Source organism: Garra rufa, chromosome 14 (assembly GCF_049309525.1).
Source record: "Garra rufa chromosome 14, GarRuf1.0, whole genome shotgun sequence".
Classification (NCBI taxonomy): domain Eukaryota; kingdom Metazoa; phylum Chordata; class Actinopteri; order Cypriniformes; family Cyprinidae; genus Garra; species Garra rufa.
In genome coordinates this window covers 9,684,723-9,703,521 of record NC_133374.1, presented here as the reverse complement: position 1 = coordinate 9,703,521, position 18,799 = coordinate 9,684,723, and the positions used below count along the sequence as shown (strand labels likewise).

Below are 18,799 nucleotides of genomic sequence, written 5' to 3'. Positions count from 1 at the left end.
ATAGTGAACACACCCCTCCTCCCTGTCATATGACTTGAACCTCTCTCTCTCTCTTGCTCTCTCTGAAGGCTTATCTCAAGCCCCTGAAGCTGAAACCGCGAAACCGCTATGGACATAAAGGTCAATGTCTCCGCCTAGTGGTGAGTCGCTTTTGCCCTTTCTCTTTTTAGAAGTGTTTTAAACCGCATGTTTGTGAGAAACAAATTTACCATAAAGCTGTTTTAACTGTCGACAGACATTTCTTGCTAAAATAGTACATCATTCATAAAGTCCTCTCACGTAAAAGTTCACCGACATGTTTGTTTATAACTGTTGTAGACTGACTTGTAAACAGTCTGTGAATTTTCCTCTCTTGATTCAGACGACTGGACTCTTGTGGATTATTGTGATGTTTTTATCAACTCTCATTCTGACCCATTCATTGCAAAGAATCCATTGGAGAGCAAGTACTGCCCCAGTTCTCCAAATCTGTTCCGATGAAAAAACAAACTCGTCTACATCTCGGATGGCCTGAGGGTGAGTAAATCTCAAGCTAATTGTGAACCTGGGGGGTGTTCCATAAAACAAGTTTACCAAATAAGTCAGGCTTATTTCAGTTAGTCTGACTTATTTTGAGCCAAATCAAGTGACAATAAGTCAGAATAACTAAAATAAGCCTGGCTTATTTGGTAAATTTGTTTTATGGAACACCCCTCTGGACCACAAAACCAGTCATAAGGGTCAGGTTTTTGAAACTGTGATTTATGTATCATCTGAAAGCTGAATAAATAAGCTTTCCATTTATGTATGGTTTGTTAGGACAATATTTGGCCAAGATACAACTATTTGAAAATCTAGAATCTGAGGGTGCAAAAAAAAAAAAAAAAAAAAAAATCTAAATATTGAAAAAAAAAAGCCTTTTAAAGTTGTCCAAATGAAGTTCTTAGCAATGCGTAATACTAATCAAAGATTTAATTTTTATTCTATTTACAAAATATCTTCATCAAACACAATTTTACTTAATATCCTAATGATTTTTGGCATAAAAGAAAAATAGATAATTTTGACCCATATAACGTACTGCTATTGCTACAAATATACCCGTGCTACATATAACTGGTTTTGTAGTCCAGGGTCACAATTTTCTTTTTTGGGTGAAATATTCCACTGAACATGCATTAAATTAAATATACTTTTATGACAACTTTCTATTAGTTTAACCCCTAACTATGTTTACCAATTGTTTACTAACAATAATATTTATAATATAATATACTATTCATCAACCTACAACTGATGAAATAATGAGACATCAAAAATGTTTGAAATTATTTTAATATGTTCCTTGAGGTTTACTTATAGTGTTAATGAGGTGTTTTGCACTCACACATGCAAAACCAAACAGACAAATAAATATGTGTAAAAAATATTATTTTTAACCCTCATTCTGACCCTCTGTCTAAAATGAGTTTTAAAGGAGCACTGCTTTGTCTGGAAATTGTTTTATTTTGATCATGTTGTCAAAACACTCACATAGTGAGGGGGTGAGGCATTGATAATGTGGCAGATTACAGATTCAAAGTCTCAAAGGACACCCCCTTAAAGGAACACTCCACTTTTTTTGGAAATAGGCTCATTCTCTCATTCCCGTTTTCCGAGGGTTGTTAGATGTTTTTTTTATTGATGATGAAGACATTTAAGTTATGAAACTTGCAGGATGCATTAAAAGGTATAGTTCACACAAAAATCAAAAAATGAATATTTGATGTTTATCTGCATAGCCTCCCAGGGCATCCAAGATGTAGGTGACTTTGTTTCTTTAGTAGAACACAAACAAAGATTTTGAACTCAAACCGCTCCAGTCTGTCAGTCGTATAATGACAGTAAATGAGACCCATGCCTTTGAGAATCAGAAATACATACATAGACAAAACCAAATTAAACCCTGTGGTTTGTGATGGTGCATTAAGGTCTTAACACATGAAACAGTCTGTGCAAGAAACTGAACGGTATTTATATAATTTTTACTTCTGACCCACCGCAACGCCCAACCGTGTTAAGCGCGTTCACAAAAGACTGCCATTGTATGACTGACAGACTGCAACGGTTTGTGTAAAAAATCTTTGTTTGTGGTCTACTGAAGAAGCAAAGTCACCTACATCTTGGATGCATTGGGCGTAAGCTGATAAACATGATTTTTTTTTTTGGATGAACTATCCTTTTAAGCATACAAAGACCTCTTCTAGGTCACAATATCAAGGGAAATTTCTCATGTCATAAGCTGTTTAATGTTCACACATACCTCTCAGCGAATGGGTAATGCTGTTGACGTCTGCTGTATCTCAGCAAATGTTTTTTCCCAAAACAGTGATGGCTTCTAAATGCAGTTTAACAAATCTTTTGGTGACTAAACCACAATTGACAGGTTACAGCAGCAAATATGCCATTTTCCACGGGTTTCAGTATTGATATTAAACCTCATACGAAGGTGGTACACAAGTGCATTTTTATGTTGGGGAAAAAAATAATTTACTTCTGTCATCACTGGTACAACTTAACGGAAAACATTTTCTTGTGAAATGAATGTAACGATTGCTGGTCGTCTAAAGACCCGGGCACAACACCGTGTGGGAGCAGTAACGTGCACACAGTGTGATTCAGATCTTCCCCTGTTATTAAACTGAAAAACCAAGGGGTATTTTGAGTATGATATTAGACTATTTGAAGATGTATTATGCTTTTCATTTTCTTGTCTGTTTTTCCTTAATGAATAGAAAGTATTTATTTAAAACAATGTAAAAGGTCTTTACTGTCACTTTTGAATGGTAGTCTTTGTACTGTTTCTTTCTCTTTTATTTATTTTAAATGTAACATCTAAAATTGATTTATATTTTTACAACCTTTCTTGCTTTCCCTTACTCATTTTATTATGAAACTATTTAAAATTTGACTGAGCTTATATATATATATATATATATATATATATATATATATATATATATATATATATATATATATATATATATATATAGGGGTGGGCATAGATTAATTTTTTAAATCTAGATTAATCTAGATTAAATTTTGGAATTAATCTAGATTAAAATGTCTAATTTGAATTCTGCTGAAGGCATTCAGAATATGTGTGCTACCCAAATAATGACTAAAAGTCTTTGAGAATGGATCATAAAGCTGTTCTATGATAATTTGTTCATGAAAATAAATTGTTCAATTAGATGTACTTGTGTTTACTAACTAACTAACAATGAAATTATTTTTTCTACCTATTAGATTGTGTTTTTTTTAACGTCAACACCTACCCAACCCATTACATGTTACACCGTACTTTTATTTTGACAGGTTGCCGTGAAGTTTCTGTGTCATACAGTATGATCTATGAGTATGATATGATGCTAGTTTTCTCAAATGAAACGGTAAAAGTGACACTCACAGCAGTTTGGGAGATTGCGTTTATCTGTTCATGTGAGATGAAAATGCCAAAAATTACCGGGAGCGTCACGTGTGTTTCAGTATGCGTGTAGTAAAAGCTCGTCTCCGCCATGCATACATACAGCTAACGGAACATATCGGATTCATATTAAAACGGTCTTTTTGCATTTCAGTTTTCACATACACTAGTCCATATCGCGATTTGAATTAAGTGACTGACCAACATTTGATTTATGAATCCAAAAAAACGACGAATTTACGTGGCATTTCGCGCTATAGTAGATTCGGTTTTTATGAATGGAGGACGACGCAATCCCGTCTGTGTTTTGGCGGAGGAGACTTAAACGCGCGACCATATTCTACAGTCTTCGGTATACATCCGCGTTAAACTATCAAGGTGAAAGTCATCATATCTTGCGTAGCTTAGACCCAGCTCCCAACCCAAATTTGAGAATAGATTAACGGCGATATTTTTTTTATCGCACGATAAGAGTTTCACGTTAACGCAGCACGTTAACGCCGATAACGGCCCACCACTAATATATATATATATATATAAGCCCTCTTTTTTAGGGCTTCCTCCTAATAGCAGACTAACTGTTAGTCAACAAGAAGAGGCTTGGTCGACCAAAATATTATTAGTCGCTTATTTGCAGAAACAAATAGGGCTCAAATAGGGCTTTTCATCTGAAAGATATATGTAGTAGCAACTTTACATGGCAGCTCAGTCTAATGTTAACCTAGAAAAATGTGCACAATTTAAGTGTCTTTGCGGAGTGTGGAAGCTGCACAGTAGTACACACTGCATGACAGACAGAGGCACTGGTGCGGTCAGTTGCTCTTAAAATACTCCCTCATTTTTGCTCATACAGATAATAATGAGTAATACATCTTTTAAAATCTGTAAAGACTGTTTATTTGTGTGCACAAAATATCAACAAAACGTTTCGCTTTTGTAAAATAACGAAAGCAAACAGGATGCGCATTCTGCCGTTTCTGTCTCTGTGAAGAACTTGAGTGCGAAAATCCAAAACTCTGTGTATACTTGCCTTACAGACATGAAAAACATAGAAAACTAATTTTCTCAGATTATGTAAACCATATGAAACATGCATATAGGCGCATACAATGGAGATGATGAGTTAGTGTCGCTTCATCTCTTAAGCTCAAAAATAGAAATCACTAGATTATCAATTAATTTTTAAAACATTAATGTAGTCTCCTTGCTGTTTTTCCCGGGAGAATTCGATTTAAACTTTTTTATGTGATGATGGCCATATAAAAAATATTGTTGTCTCTGGTTTCAAAATTTGGTGGGTGTGTGGGATGGCCTGAATAAGTGTAAGATTTCCCAGCCTGAAATTTTGTTCCAGTCCGCCCGTTCATAATTGTTGTATCTGCCGGTGCGCAATGGCAAGCTTTTCATGCATGTGCTTGAGAGCTTATTAGGCTAAGCAGTCAAATAAAGGAATATGTGTGACTAATAGTTGACTAATGCTTAAAATGAACACTAGTCAACCAGAAAAATCTGAAAATTGTCAATTTAAGCACTTTGAATCACCATTTTATTTATGAAATGTCCTATATAAATTAATTAGCCTTGCATATAGTAAACGGGAGAGTCAGATTTTATGATGAGAAAAAAGTGCAACTGAAGTAATAAATATAAAAACAACAAGTTTAGATAATAAAACAGTTAAAACAAGAAATAGAAAACTCAAGTATACTCTGAATTCACCTTGCATTTCATCTGAAAGAAAAAAGGAAAACGAGGAATAAGAACCAGCTCGGGAGACCTAGAAATGATCAAAACGATCATTTCTACCAATACACAAAAGTTGTAACAATTCTGCTAGAAAGAATTCATGCAACATTATCTTTACCTGTTTTATTGAAGGTACAGAGTGGGCTCCCTTGAGTCATGTTTTCAGTCTGAAAATGTACAAAAAGTCGAGTTCCAGTGCCGTAGTGCTGCTCATACATGCCATTAATTCTGCATAAGTAATTACAGTAGAATCGTCCAGTGTCGTTGAGCTCTAGGGACCTAAGGGTAAAGCTTTGGCTCCAGTGGCTTTCTGTTTTGTCTTCAGAATGTCTCCCGCTAAACTGAGTGAGTTTGTCGATGCTGACATATTTTCCATCTCTGCTCTCAATGTACCAGTTTACTAAACGCTTGGCTTCCTGAATGTCACCGTGAGTCTGGCAGTGCATGGTGATGTTTTGTCCAGGTGTCCTGTACACTTCACCTGGCCACTGCTTTACGAAGTTTTGAGTGTGAGCCTTTCCTGTGACAAAGAACGCAAATTTATGCTGCTTATGGAGAAACAGCCAAATGACAAGTCATCTAATCATTGTGAGCTCGTATTAGTACGTCAGTGTTGACTGCATGAATGTTGACACATGACAAATCACATTATTTTTCACTTTGAATGCACATATAGAAACAATTAAGTGCATATGATTTATAATTGGACATAAAATGAACGAAAAACAAACATTTGGCCCATATATTGTATGCATGCATGCAAAAATGTATGCATTTAGACCCTTGTATACATTTGAATCTTATGGCCTTTAGCTGAAAATATGATAAAAGTAGAAAAACAAGGCTGAAAATTAGAGTAAATGTGTTACCTGATGAGTAAAAAGCAAGGAAGACAGCAGTAAATATGACTTCATGGGATAGCATATCTCTGTCTGTAAATTTGAAAAACAACAAAACAGCTTTTACATTAGTTACAGCATCACTTAATTCACACTTTTACGAAAAACTTGTCCGTCCTTATTTCTGACTTTTTACATGCTACATTCAATGCAAGCAACAAGACAGATCATATGTGAAAACTTGAAAGCATCATATGTTGCAAAATGATACACATGAAAGTCTTTTCAGTCCTGTATCGCCGTGTTGGGTGGGTGAAATCACTGACGACTTTTGAAATAAATGCTTAGTTGTTTTGTTTTGGTCTTGTGCGACTTACCTCGAAGCTGCTCAGAAATCAAGGGCTACAAATGGTATTTTTGTTCCTGTCAGAACCTGAATCTATTTACATGTGAGACAACGATGGGGGTTTCACACATCTGTTATGCTCTCACTTCCTGTGCCGTATTACTCAGGAACAATGAAAGTCTCACCTGCAGGTTACAGACTTAATTTCATCTATATAATCTAATATTCTATATTTATAACTGTTTTTCATGCAAAGTTTGTGTGCTGGGTAAGCCAATGATTTAAAAAACTCATATGCATGTTTAAGCATGCAAATATAATAAAACATTTATATGCAATAGGTAGTTACTGTAGGTGGTAGCAGGAAACCTGCAGCTAGCATGCGAGATCATATTAGGTGTTTTTGAAGATGATTTTTTTTTTTTTGCATTGTCTTTTTAAGTCATTACCTCAACAACAGCCAGAGGACTATTCTGGCCTCCAAAGGCAAAGTGCAGTAACTACGCGAACACTGAAACTGAGAAAAATGCCTTTAAAGTTTTTACAACAGCTAGTCAAACATGTTGAAACTCTTGTTTCTCGGAACGTTTCTTTGAAACTGGACAAAATTAAACCAGGAGACTTTGCCACAAGACAAAACAGTTGTCACGAAGTCCATTTTAAGCATTAACTCAATTTTGACCAAATGTGTAGTTACTGCGCTTTGCCTTTGTAGGGCAGTATTGTATTCTGCTGTTGTTATCAGTTTATCACCATCAGTACTTAGAAATGATCAATGATATCTTCTTCTGTGTCTTACTGAAGAAAGAAAGTCATACAGACATGCAATGACAAATAATATGATTTAGTTTTACATTAAAAAAATCTAGTTTACTATTTAATCTGGAAATATACAGAGTCAGACGTGTCTACTGTTTCATTTTTCTTTCTAGGCTGAATCTGTATGGATCAAATGCAGAACATCTTTGAGTAAATAGTTGCAGATTTATCAATTGTTTATAGTAATGAACAAAGAAGTAAAGAACTAAAGAAATGCATTGGAGCCCTCTCAACTCATGACAATTCATTACTAATTATATGGCTTTAAACTACTAGATTGATTGAAACATGAATATAGTAACCACTGCAGACATTGGGTTTTTCATTGACACTTAAGTTTTTAACAATGAAAGAGTGTGAAATGAGATTAAAAAAAGTAGTTAAATATTTATTATTTGACAACTGTTTTACGATAGAAATGTTAAAACGGTCAAGTGATATTAAGAAGTATCAAGTTATGAAAAAATAACGTAATTAAAATATTTTAACACAGTTAAAATATCTGGGGGTCCCCGTCCCCAGACCTGTACATCATTTTATATTTCATATAGTTGACTGTTGACAAATATGATGCAGGGCAACAACTCCATAAATGCAGTTGTGCCCCCCCCCCAAAAAAACCCTGAATGAGTTTTTGTCTCATATTTATATCATATGATAAGCCATTTCACACAAGCAGGGAGAGGAGTATTACACGAGTGATGATTTTGTCTCGAATGCGAAACAAAATCGCATGTATTAAATGCGATTTTATACAAAAGTTAAGTAAAGTAGAATTTGATATTGTGTTCTATTTTAAACATTATCCCCCGGTTTCACAGACAAGGCTTAAGCCTAGTCCTAGACTAAAATGTAAGTCTGAGCTGTTTCAACTAAAACAAAATTGCTCTGACTGATCTTAAAATATACCAGTGCCTTTGTTTTGTCTCAAGATGCACACCAGTAATGTTTTTTTCTAAGCAGGTTTATGAAAAATTACTTTAATGTCCTAATTGATTTATGGCCTAATCCTGGCTTAGTCTAAGCCCTGTCTGTGAAACCGGGCCTATGTGTTTTTGCTCAGCTTTGCAGAGAACATATTACCTTTAAAGCCATAGAAGATTTGTTGTGCGTCTCAGAGCAACACAGCGGTGTTTAGATCTGAAATTAATTGCGCGTTTTGAACAATTCAAAGGCCAATTCATAAGAGCCATTTACTTCATTCCTGAATGAATCAGCCGTTTGAACAAATTGAACGAATGACTCATAAAGACATTTACCGCCACATGTTGACAGATTTAGTTTCTTATTTAGAGTATCATTTCTTTAAATAATAATAATAATAATAAAACATTACTGACAGCTCTATTTTCAATATACATAGATTATAAAAAAATAATCAAGTCTGTATTCCCCTAAAAACATTAAAATACTTTAATAATATAAATGATTAAAGGTGCCATAGAATGCATTGAAACAATATTTTAAATTGTTCTCTGATATCTACATAGAAGGTATATGGCATAGGAAAGGGCAAAAAATCTGCAGAAACGGTTTTACAGGTCCATTTACAACCCTAGGATTTGTCCCTAGAATGAAATGCTCTGTTATTGCCTTATTTGGAAGGTTCCTGCATAATAATGAGGAGCTCTGCTCTGATTGGCTGTCTTACAGAGCAGCTCGCTCACACAGCTGTAAGCAAACACATGGAGGAAATATATATTTAATTACGGCCGCTTCATTTATTTAACTCTAGCCGCTTTTAATATGCGGTTTGTTGAATCTGTCGTTTTGATTCTGCCACTTTTTTTTTTCTCTCACTACTGTGAACGCATGTGCTCTGTGTAACGTAATACTGCAGCGAACTAGTATAACATAAGAAGGACTTACCACACAAGTTGTGATGCTTTAGTGATGCTCAGGATCTGTAAATCATTGGCCATCATCAGTGCAGTCATCTCTCCGTTTATGTGGTAAGTAAAATCTTATGTACAGTAGGGTTGTGCCGATAGACGATAGCAGGCCCGGACATAGGCATGGGCAAGGTGGGGCAATGCCCCCCTAAATGCTGTGACTGCCCCCCCAAACGTAAAGGCATGCAAAATTCCGAATTTCATAAAACAAACAAACTAAATTGCCTTATGTTATTTATCCTATTTACACGAAGGTATGTCATTTCTGTCTCTACATGATCGCGCGTTTACAATGTCTCCTCTGCGAAAACACGGACGGGATCGTGCACTCCATTCATAAAAACCGACTTTACTATAGCGCGGAATGCCACAGAATTCGTCGATTTTTGGATTAATAAATCAAAAGTTGGTCTGTCACTTAATTCAAATCGCGATATGGACTAGTGTCTGTGAAAACTGAAATGCAAAAAGACTGGAAAAGAATTTAAAAAGACTGATGATGATGGCAATGTAGAGTTTGAAGACCTCTCTACCGTTTGCAAATATCTACACGGGTATAAGAATGCATTTCCTCAGCTCCATCGCATGTATGTGACCTCCCTTGTGACTGGAATATCATCTGCATCATGCTAAAGCTCTTTCTCCACTTTGTCTCGTGTTCTTACTCCCTTCCGCCGCACTATTGCTACATGAAAGAAAAAGAAATGTAGTTATTCTGGCTCAGAAGGGCATAACCACAGGCCTAGATATGCATGCATTTGTTAGTCTTTTTGCACAGAAAAGCAGACGACTGATGCTTTAAAAAAAAAAAAATTGTAAAAAAAATACACAAAAAAAGAAATAAAAAAATATATGAATAAAATAAAAAGACAAAAAAATGAAAAGATAGATAGATAGATAGATAGATAGATAGATAGATAGATAGATAGATAGATAGATAGATAGATAGATAGATTTAAAAAAGTAAAAAAAAAAAAAAAAAACATAAATGCAGCCTCAAAAGGGCACAAGCCAGTGTCCTATTTGTGCCGGTCCCAAGCCCGGGTAAATGCAGAGGGTAGGGCATCAAACATAAAACCTATAAGACAAATCAAATGGATCAAAGGAGAAGATAGAGATATGGATAGGTGGACTGATATGATGACAGCATAGTTAGTATAGTTTTCTTTGCATAGATAATTAGAGAAGCTCACCCACACTTGCCCCCCCAATATTCTACATGCACCCCCTAATGGGGCTGGCTAAATCCGGCCCTGGACGATAGTATCGTGTATCGACGATAGTCAGAGATATCGCCTGTTGCTGATGCCTTTGACGATAGTTAGACGATTATTATTATTATCCGTCAACAAATAACTTAACTTTAGCAATGCAGCACAGAGAGTCTGTTCTAGGATGCTTCAGAAACTTGCCGCGGTATAAACACACGCATAGAGAGGCCACAGCGCCTTAACGCACCTCGTGCAGTGAAAATGGGAGATTTTCATCATACAGTATGGTGATAGATTAACTGATACTAACAGGAGTGTTCTATTATATTAGCATTGCAGTCATTAGGATAACAGAGGTAGTAAAACGTGGTTCAGGCTGAATTAATTACGATGTACCACCAGAATCAGTCTGTATATATTAAACATAAACATTCATCTCAGTAACGTCTATAGGTGTTAATTAGAATTACGATGCGATCAGATGGCGCTAAACATACACGCGCGAATTACACGCGCATCACTTCTCCGCATTCAGTATGAACTGAACTACAACATCACCTGATGATAACGGTCAGACATACAGCGGTAACATTATCGCAATATGACGGGTAAAGAAAGATTCATTCATTTACATTCTGGCACGCACATTTACAACTCACTGAGGATAGCAGAGAATGAAACCGAAAGTAATTTGAACAACTCCGGCAGATCTACAGTCAGCGCTCTGTACACGCACAACTTAATCATATGCCAAAAGAAAGTCTACCTTTACAAAACGAATAAGGAATTTAGTACATAGATAATTAATTAAATTAGCACGATAGTATCGTGTATCGGCGATCGCTCAGGCTGACGATAGGACGATATGAAAATTGAGCATATCGCCCAACACTAATGTACAGGCTACCGCTAGCGTTAAGCTAACCATGTCCCTTCGGTGGTTTTACTGATGTACTGACGTTACTGATGATTGGTCTACGCAAATGTTGGGGGCATAACTATTACGGCTCTGGACTGTTGCGTAACAGTAAGTGTTGTGTTTGAATTTGCCCTTTTTTCAGTCCTCTTTTGCAAACACTTGATTTATATAAGAAGTAGGAAACGATGGGGTCCTTGGGGTATTTCTGGACCCCGAATGACGTTTGCTAAAATTAAAAAAATGTTTCCCTTTGTTCAAATGGTATGAGACTTTGTACATCAGTCAACACTATCTTGATCTACAAAAAAAAAAATTGGAATGATAGCTTGATTTTATGTTAGTGTGAAAAAAAAAATACTCATGTTCATGGTCTTTGGGGTCTCTGTAGACACCAGGCAACAAAATGCAATTTTGTAATAAAATAATAGCTAAAAAAACAAAACAACGTTATTTTCCTGTTTAGTAATGTTTTTACTCCTCATGTGTGTAGTTTTCGGAGGATTTAGGATATTTTTATATATATATATATATATATATATATATATATATATATATATATATAAATTAATAAATAAATATTTTTTATAGGTTTGTATACAAAAACACCTTTTTTTTGTAAAATTCACTTTCATAAAAAACCCACATGTCTAACTTTCATTCATGGGGATAAAATGGATAATTTCACATGGTTTAGTGTAAGATTTTTGCCCATCTTTTGGAAAAACCAGTTTTAAACGTGAAAAAAAAAATACTTTTACCAGTAGGTGGCTGCAGAGCTCCACTATATGCTTTTTGCTATTTGACCACCTGAAAGATATCTTTTCACAAGTTTTTTTCAGTTGAGTGTTCATATCTACATATTATGAAACACTCAGGACCACATTTGGAGGCCATAAAAACTGCTCTCTTATAATTTGTCAAATAAAAAAAAAAACAGATGTTGTTGCATTCTTATGTTCATGTTGTGTACTGCTACTCAATATGTAATAGAACTGGTTTTGTTTCAGTACAAAAAATGCTAAACATTGACAAAAAGTATTTTTTATTGTTATAATTGTGATTTCATAATATGTAGATATGAACTCAACTGAAAAAAAAACTTGTGAAAAGATATCTTATTGTTGGTCAAATAGCAATTAGTTAATAGTAGTGCACTGCAGCCATCTAGTGGTAAAAGTTATATTTTTTTTACTTTTAAAACTGCATCTTCCAGAAAATGGGCAAAAATCTTACACTAAACCATATCAAATTATCCATGTTATCCCCATGAATGAAAGTTTAAAATGTGGGTATTTTATAAAGTGAATTTTACATAAAAAGCTGTTTTTGCATATAAACCTATTAAAAATATATATTTATTTAATAATATTTTATATTTTATAATTTTTTTTATATATATTTAAAAAATAGCATAAATCCTACGAAAACTGCACAAATGTGGAGTGAAAACATTAATAAACAGGAAAACATTTTTTAAAAAATTTTTGTTACAAAATGTAAGTTTTGTCTGATTCCAAAACAAAGACTGGATAAGGGTTAAGACTCACAGTATGTTATGTCCATGTACTGAACTGTTATTATTCAACCATGCCAAGGTAAATTCAGTTTTTTTTTCATACTATTTTGTCCATTTGAAGCGGAAATGTGACACAAGGTCAATTATATGTTATTGCAGATCTGCCACTATCCATTAAGTGTTGTACAAAAAGTGTTCTCATGTAGTACCTCCTTCTGCTTTTGATCTCTTTCGAAAATAATGATTATCTAAATATAATTTTTTTTCCCACAGTAAGTGAAAAGATGACTTTTTTTCCTTGAAGGATTGTGCAATTAGACTATGATCAAATACATACCAAGATTTTTCACTTCCACTTGTATTTTAAGTTCATTTAGGTTCATTATTCTTTTATTCAGTCTATTTAGGATTGAATAAATATTTTATTTTAAAATTCTATGGATATATGGTGTGCTCTAAAAGCCTATTTTGACTTAACTGGAGTGCATTCTCGAGTAACACTTAACACCCTTCCTCTAACACTACACCGATGAAGAGGGAAATGACTAATGGCAGACTTTAACTGGGTGGGACTGTTTCCGGTTTTAAATCTGACCATTCTTCAGCCAACCCTTTACTGCATTCTGCATAATGTGTACCAATCAGAAAACTAATTTTAAGTTAATCTAAGGACATTTGCTGATTTCCCTGAAAGGGGTTCAAAAAGCCACACGATGCACAGTGTTAGAGCCAGCAATCTCCTGTTTAATTGGTACTTATTAGTACCTTAAATGCACATACTTGTAGCTTTTAAAAAAGATACCTCACCGATGACAGTTATGTATTTTAGTGTACATTCTGAAAATATAAATTTGTTGATAGCTTAAACAATGCCATTCTGCATAAGTTTATTTAGTGGTGTCTATTTGCATAGATACGCACCCATTACTTTTTAAGTTTTAATAATCACAAGGAAATTGTGAGTCATTTGTGTTTATTCATTTATGTGCTGCTAATATTACACAATATGGAATTTTAGAGTGCAGATTTAGTCACAGAATTTTACAATGAAACTGACTGGAGACAAAGCATAATTAACTTTTTTGCTTTCAGTTTCATTTCTGGAGAAAAGATCTATTTTCAGAAGCTTTACAGGCACAGTATAAGGCTTCGAGTTGGGCACCATAAATACACTGTAAAAAGTTTTCACCAGTTTCAACTTAAAAACTTAAGTTTAGCAGCTGCCTTAAGATTGTAAGTTAAATCAATTTAAGTAATTTAAACTTACAAGTTATTTCAACTCATTTTTATTGTAGTAAGTTAAAATGACTTGTAGTTTTAAGCTGATTTAACTTAAAAACTGCTAAACTTAGGTTTTTAAGTTGAATCTGGTGAAAACTTTTTACAGTGTACACACAAACAATTTTAAGAAATAAGACATTTTAGTAAGGATTTAGAGCTTTGTAGGTCCAAAATGACAGTTAAAGACCACTACAAAGTTAAGTAAGACCGTTTTTTTTTTTTGTTATAAAAAAGAATAGGAAATGAAACCTTATTTATTAGAAAACGGATATGTTCATTGAACTACATGGCAATCTCAAAAGTCTGTGTCAGCTGGTGTAGAACGGAGAAACATGATACCATGCGTGCTGTTAAACTATTTTCACAAACAGTCTAGTGCCTAGTATACAATTGAAACTGCAGTATAATTTTGGATTGCATTGAACTGTTGCATAGAAGATTGCATAGAATTAAATAACATAACACAACTCTAACTAACTTGAAACATATTGCATTCCATGATTATATGACATGGGGTATGGTTAGACATTTGGTTTAACATTGAGTTTTTTTGTCACCACACCCAAGGTATCCAATACCACATGTCATGAATATACAGTCGTGGCCAAAAGTTTTGAGAATGACACAAATATTAGTTTGCACAAAGTTTGCTGCTCAACTGCTTTTAGATCTTTGTTTCAGTTGTTTCTGTGATGTACTGAAATATAATTACAAGCACTTCATACGTTTCAAAGGCTTTTATCGACAATTACGTGACATTTATGCAAAGAGTCAGTATTTGCAGTGTTGGCCCTTCTTTTTCAGGACCTCTGCAATTCGACTGGGCATGCTCTCAATCAACTTCTGGGCCAAATCCTGACTGATAGCAACCCATTCTTTCATGATCACTTCTTGGAGTTTGTCAGAATTAGTGGGTTTTTGTTTGTCCACCCGCCTCTTGAGGATTGACCACAAGTTCTCAATGGGATTAAGATCTGGGGAGTTTCCAGGCCATGGACCCAAAATGTCAACGTTTTGGTCCCCGAGCCACTTAGTTATCACTTTTGCCTTATGGCACGGTGCTCCATCATGCTGGAAAATGCATTGTTCTTCACCAAACTGTTGTTGGATTGTTGGAAGAAGTTGCTGTTGGAGGGTGTTTTGGTACCATTCTTTATTCATTGCTGTGTTTTTGGGCAAAATTGTGAGTGAGCCCACTCCCTTGGATGAGAAGCAACCCCACACATGAATGGTCTCAGGATGCTTTTCTGTTGGCATGACACAGGACTGATGGTAGCGCTCACCTTTTCTTCTCCGGACAAGCCTTTTTCCAGATGCCCCAAACAATCGGAAAGAGGCTTCATCTGAGAATATGACTTTGCCCCAGTCCTCAGCAGTCCATTCGCCATTCTTTTTGCAGAAGATCAATCTGTCCCTGAAGTTTTTTTGGAGAGAAGTGGCTTCTTTGCTGCCCTTCTTGACACCAGGCCATCTTCCAAAAGTCTTGGCCTCACTGTGCGTGCAGATGCGCTCACACCTGCCTGCTGCCATTCCTGAGCAAGCTCTGCACTGGTGGCACTCCGATCCCGCAGCTGAATCCTCTTTAGGAGACGATCCTGGCGCTTGCTGGACTTTCTTGGATGCCCTGAAGCCTCCTTAACAATGCAGTGGAAAGTTTTTTTTCGGGATTAAGTTAATTTTCTTGGCAAAGAAGGACTATGCAATTCATCTGATCATTGATCATAACATTCTGGAGTATATGCAAATTGCTATTATAAAAACTTAAGCAGCAACTTTTCCAATTTCCAATATTTATGTAATTCTCAAAACTTTTGGCCACGACTGTACATTAAAGGAGTAGTTTACCCAAAAATTGCATTCTTACAAAAAAAGAAAAAAAAAAAAAAGTTGTATAAACATACAGCTTCACAAGACAGTTAATTAATGCACTGGAGTTGTGTGGGTTACTTATGGGTTATAGCTGTTTTGACTCTCATTCTAACGGCACCCATTCGCTGCAGAGGATCCATTGGTGAGCATGAGATGTAATGCTACATTTCTCCAAATCTGTTCTGATGAAGAAACAAACTCCTCTACACCTTTGATGGCCTGAGGGTGAGTAAATATTCACCAAATTTTCATTTTTGGGTAAACTATTCATTTAAGGAGAGACACTGCAGGCAAAAACAATGATTTTTCAATTACCTGTCATTAATGTTTTTGGGCTTTTTGGTGTTTCATAAAGTGTTTTTTCAGACTAGTGAAAAGAAAACAGCCAAACGACACTGTTAAGTGTTTCTTTTATTGCACTTTATCTATTTGTGTCAATAGATTTTAATTACGATACATATTTTTAAAGGCCGTTTTCTCAAAATTAGTTTTTTTTTTCTCCTACACTGAGCCATAAATCTCCACTTCAGTAGCGCTTACACACACCAAACTTTACATATTTATTCCTGTCTATATTATGAATGTTTTTACAGAGGGATTTGTTTATATATAATTTGCTTGATTTTATACATTTTATTCCACCCAAAATGGTATAAAATAAATTTTTTTATTTTTTTATTGCTTTTTTTTTTTAATAATGGAGTGACAAAATGAGATACCCAAAATCTTGTCTGTAAAAACATTTGACTCTAATATGTAAAAAAAATTAACAAGAACTTTGAAACTGACTTCATCCAGTGTTTAGATTTTTGTACTAGAAATGTATGCAAATTAGCGCATATTTCATTAAATAATGCCTCATTTGCATATTTAAACCTAACATTTTAGAAAACTTGTAATACAAAAAAATGTTTGCAATTATCAATGTAATTAATTAACTGGGTAAGTAAGGTCATAACTATTAGTTAACTTTTTTTTACCCTATTCACCTGCAGTGTCTCGCCTAATGCAATATTAGCTTGTTAGGGCCCGAGCACCGATGGTGTGAGGACCCTATTGGATCTGCTTCGTTTATTAGGGCCCGAGCACCGATGGTGTGAGGACCCTATTGGATCTGCTTCGTTTATTATTATTAGGGCCCGAGCACCGATGGTGTGAGGACCCTATTGGATCTGCTTCGTTTATTATTATTATTAGGGCCCGAGCCCAAAAGGGCGAAGGCCCTATTGTTCTTCTAAGGGTTATTATTTTTTTTTTTTTTTTTTTTTTTTTTTTTTTTTCTTTTTTTCAACCTTCCGGGCACTTTTGGGGGTCTTAACATACTCAAAAACTCTTGAAAATTTGCACACACGTCGGAATCTGCGGCCATCAGGACGCCAAAGAGGCTGGGACCCGGGCGTGGTTCAGGGCCTCTACAGCGCCCCCTGGAACACAGTTTGAAAACTTGATGTACTGCGCACACATACTTGCATGTATTGATATGAAACTCGGTACACATATAGATCTCACTGAGCCAAACAACTTTTGTACTCTATGTCATAGGCTCCACCTGACAGGAAGTGAGATATTTAGGGCTGTTTAAAAAGCACATGCTCTGGAATTTAACGTACTCCTCCCAGGAATTCCATGGGATTGTCACCAAACTCGGTCAGCATGATCTCAAGACATTGGGGACGCTAAATTGCGAGGAGATTTTTGATATCTCGAACGGTTTGGCCGTGGCAAGGCGACAAAGTTATGGCGAGAAATGAGAAACAGGAAGTGTCTAATAACTGTTGCACACATTGCCTGATTCTGATGAAACTTCACCAGTTTGTTCGTTGTATGATGCCGATTCCATAAATGTGACTATTATGAGTCAAAGTTATAGCGCCACCAACTGGGAGCAGGAAGTGTGTCATTTTCAAAATGCTTTGAAATCAGCCTCTTAATTTTACTCGATTTTCTTTAAACTTCATCAAAATCATGTCAAAACACGGCCGATAAGAATATGTAAAGGGGTCGATGATAAATCGAATGCTGTTGCCATGGCAACATGTCAAACTTTAAAATTAGATTCCTGTCTTTTCGAGGCAGATAACATGCTTAGAATTTCATGAAACTCAACACACACATCAATATTAATGATAGTTAGACACTGGCAAAAGGTTATAAATGGGCGTGGAGCAGGCACTCTATAGCGCCATCTTTTGACAAAAGTTGGGGGGTTAGTTTTTCCTACAGTCACCAAACTCTGTACATATATTAATCTCATCAATCTGGACAACTTTCTAAATCAAACTCATTAGCTAAGACCAACAGGAAGCCGGCTATTTTGATTTGAAGGTGGATTTTTTGAAAAATCAGGCTGTAAACAAATTCACACTACTTCTAAGAACAACCAGCTGTTCACACCAAACTTTTTTAACATGAAGAGAAGATTCTGAAGATGTTAAATTGCGAGCGGATTTTGGATATCTTGAACGGTGTGGACATGGTGATTTTTTAAAGATATAGTAAAAAATACCCTAATTTTTTATATCTTTAAAGTGCAGCATCCAAACTCTTTAAAACTTTTTTCACACAGAGATCTAATCATTCTGAGCAAGTGCTGGAAATATAAATTTTATACAAGCTTCAATGAATTAAAGAAAATTAAAAAGATAACTCAGAAACCTGCTGTCACTCTGGTGAATGTCTCTACAGTATGTGTGTGCGTTCAGTCAGGCACAGAGAAGCTCATTATTGCAGGGGGGAGGGGGGAGAGGCAGAGAGGGTGACAGAGTAGAGAGCCATCCTACAGACCATCTTTGAACAAAAAATGCACATACTGTATGTAGTGTAATTACATAAATATGTCTGATCTTTGAGAGTCTGATATTTTGAGAAAATATAAAGGGTCACTAAGTCTTTCATTGTTCGTATTTTGCAGTTGTT

The 18,799-nt window shown here is 35.4% G+C and overlaps 1 protein-coding gene across 1 annotated transcript in view; it reads right to left on the bottom strand.

The window, feature by feature from the left end:
* Positions 1–5,289: 5,289 nt before the first annotated feature.
* The window catches only part of LOC141285323 (myelin-associated glycoprotein), a 48,996-nt gene continuing 35,486 nt past the window's right edge, over positions 5,290–18,799 (bottom strand). The window contains exon 7 of the mRNA XM_073818347.1: positions 5,290–5,711. Coding sequence (XP_073674448.1) covers positions 5,290–5,711 — 422 coding nt within the window. The remainder of the gene's footprint in view (positions 5,712–18,799) is intronic.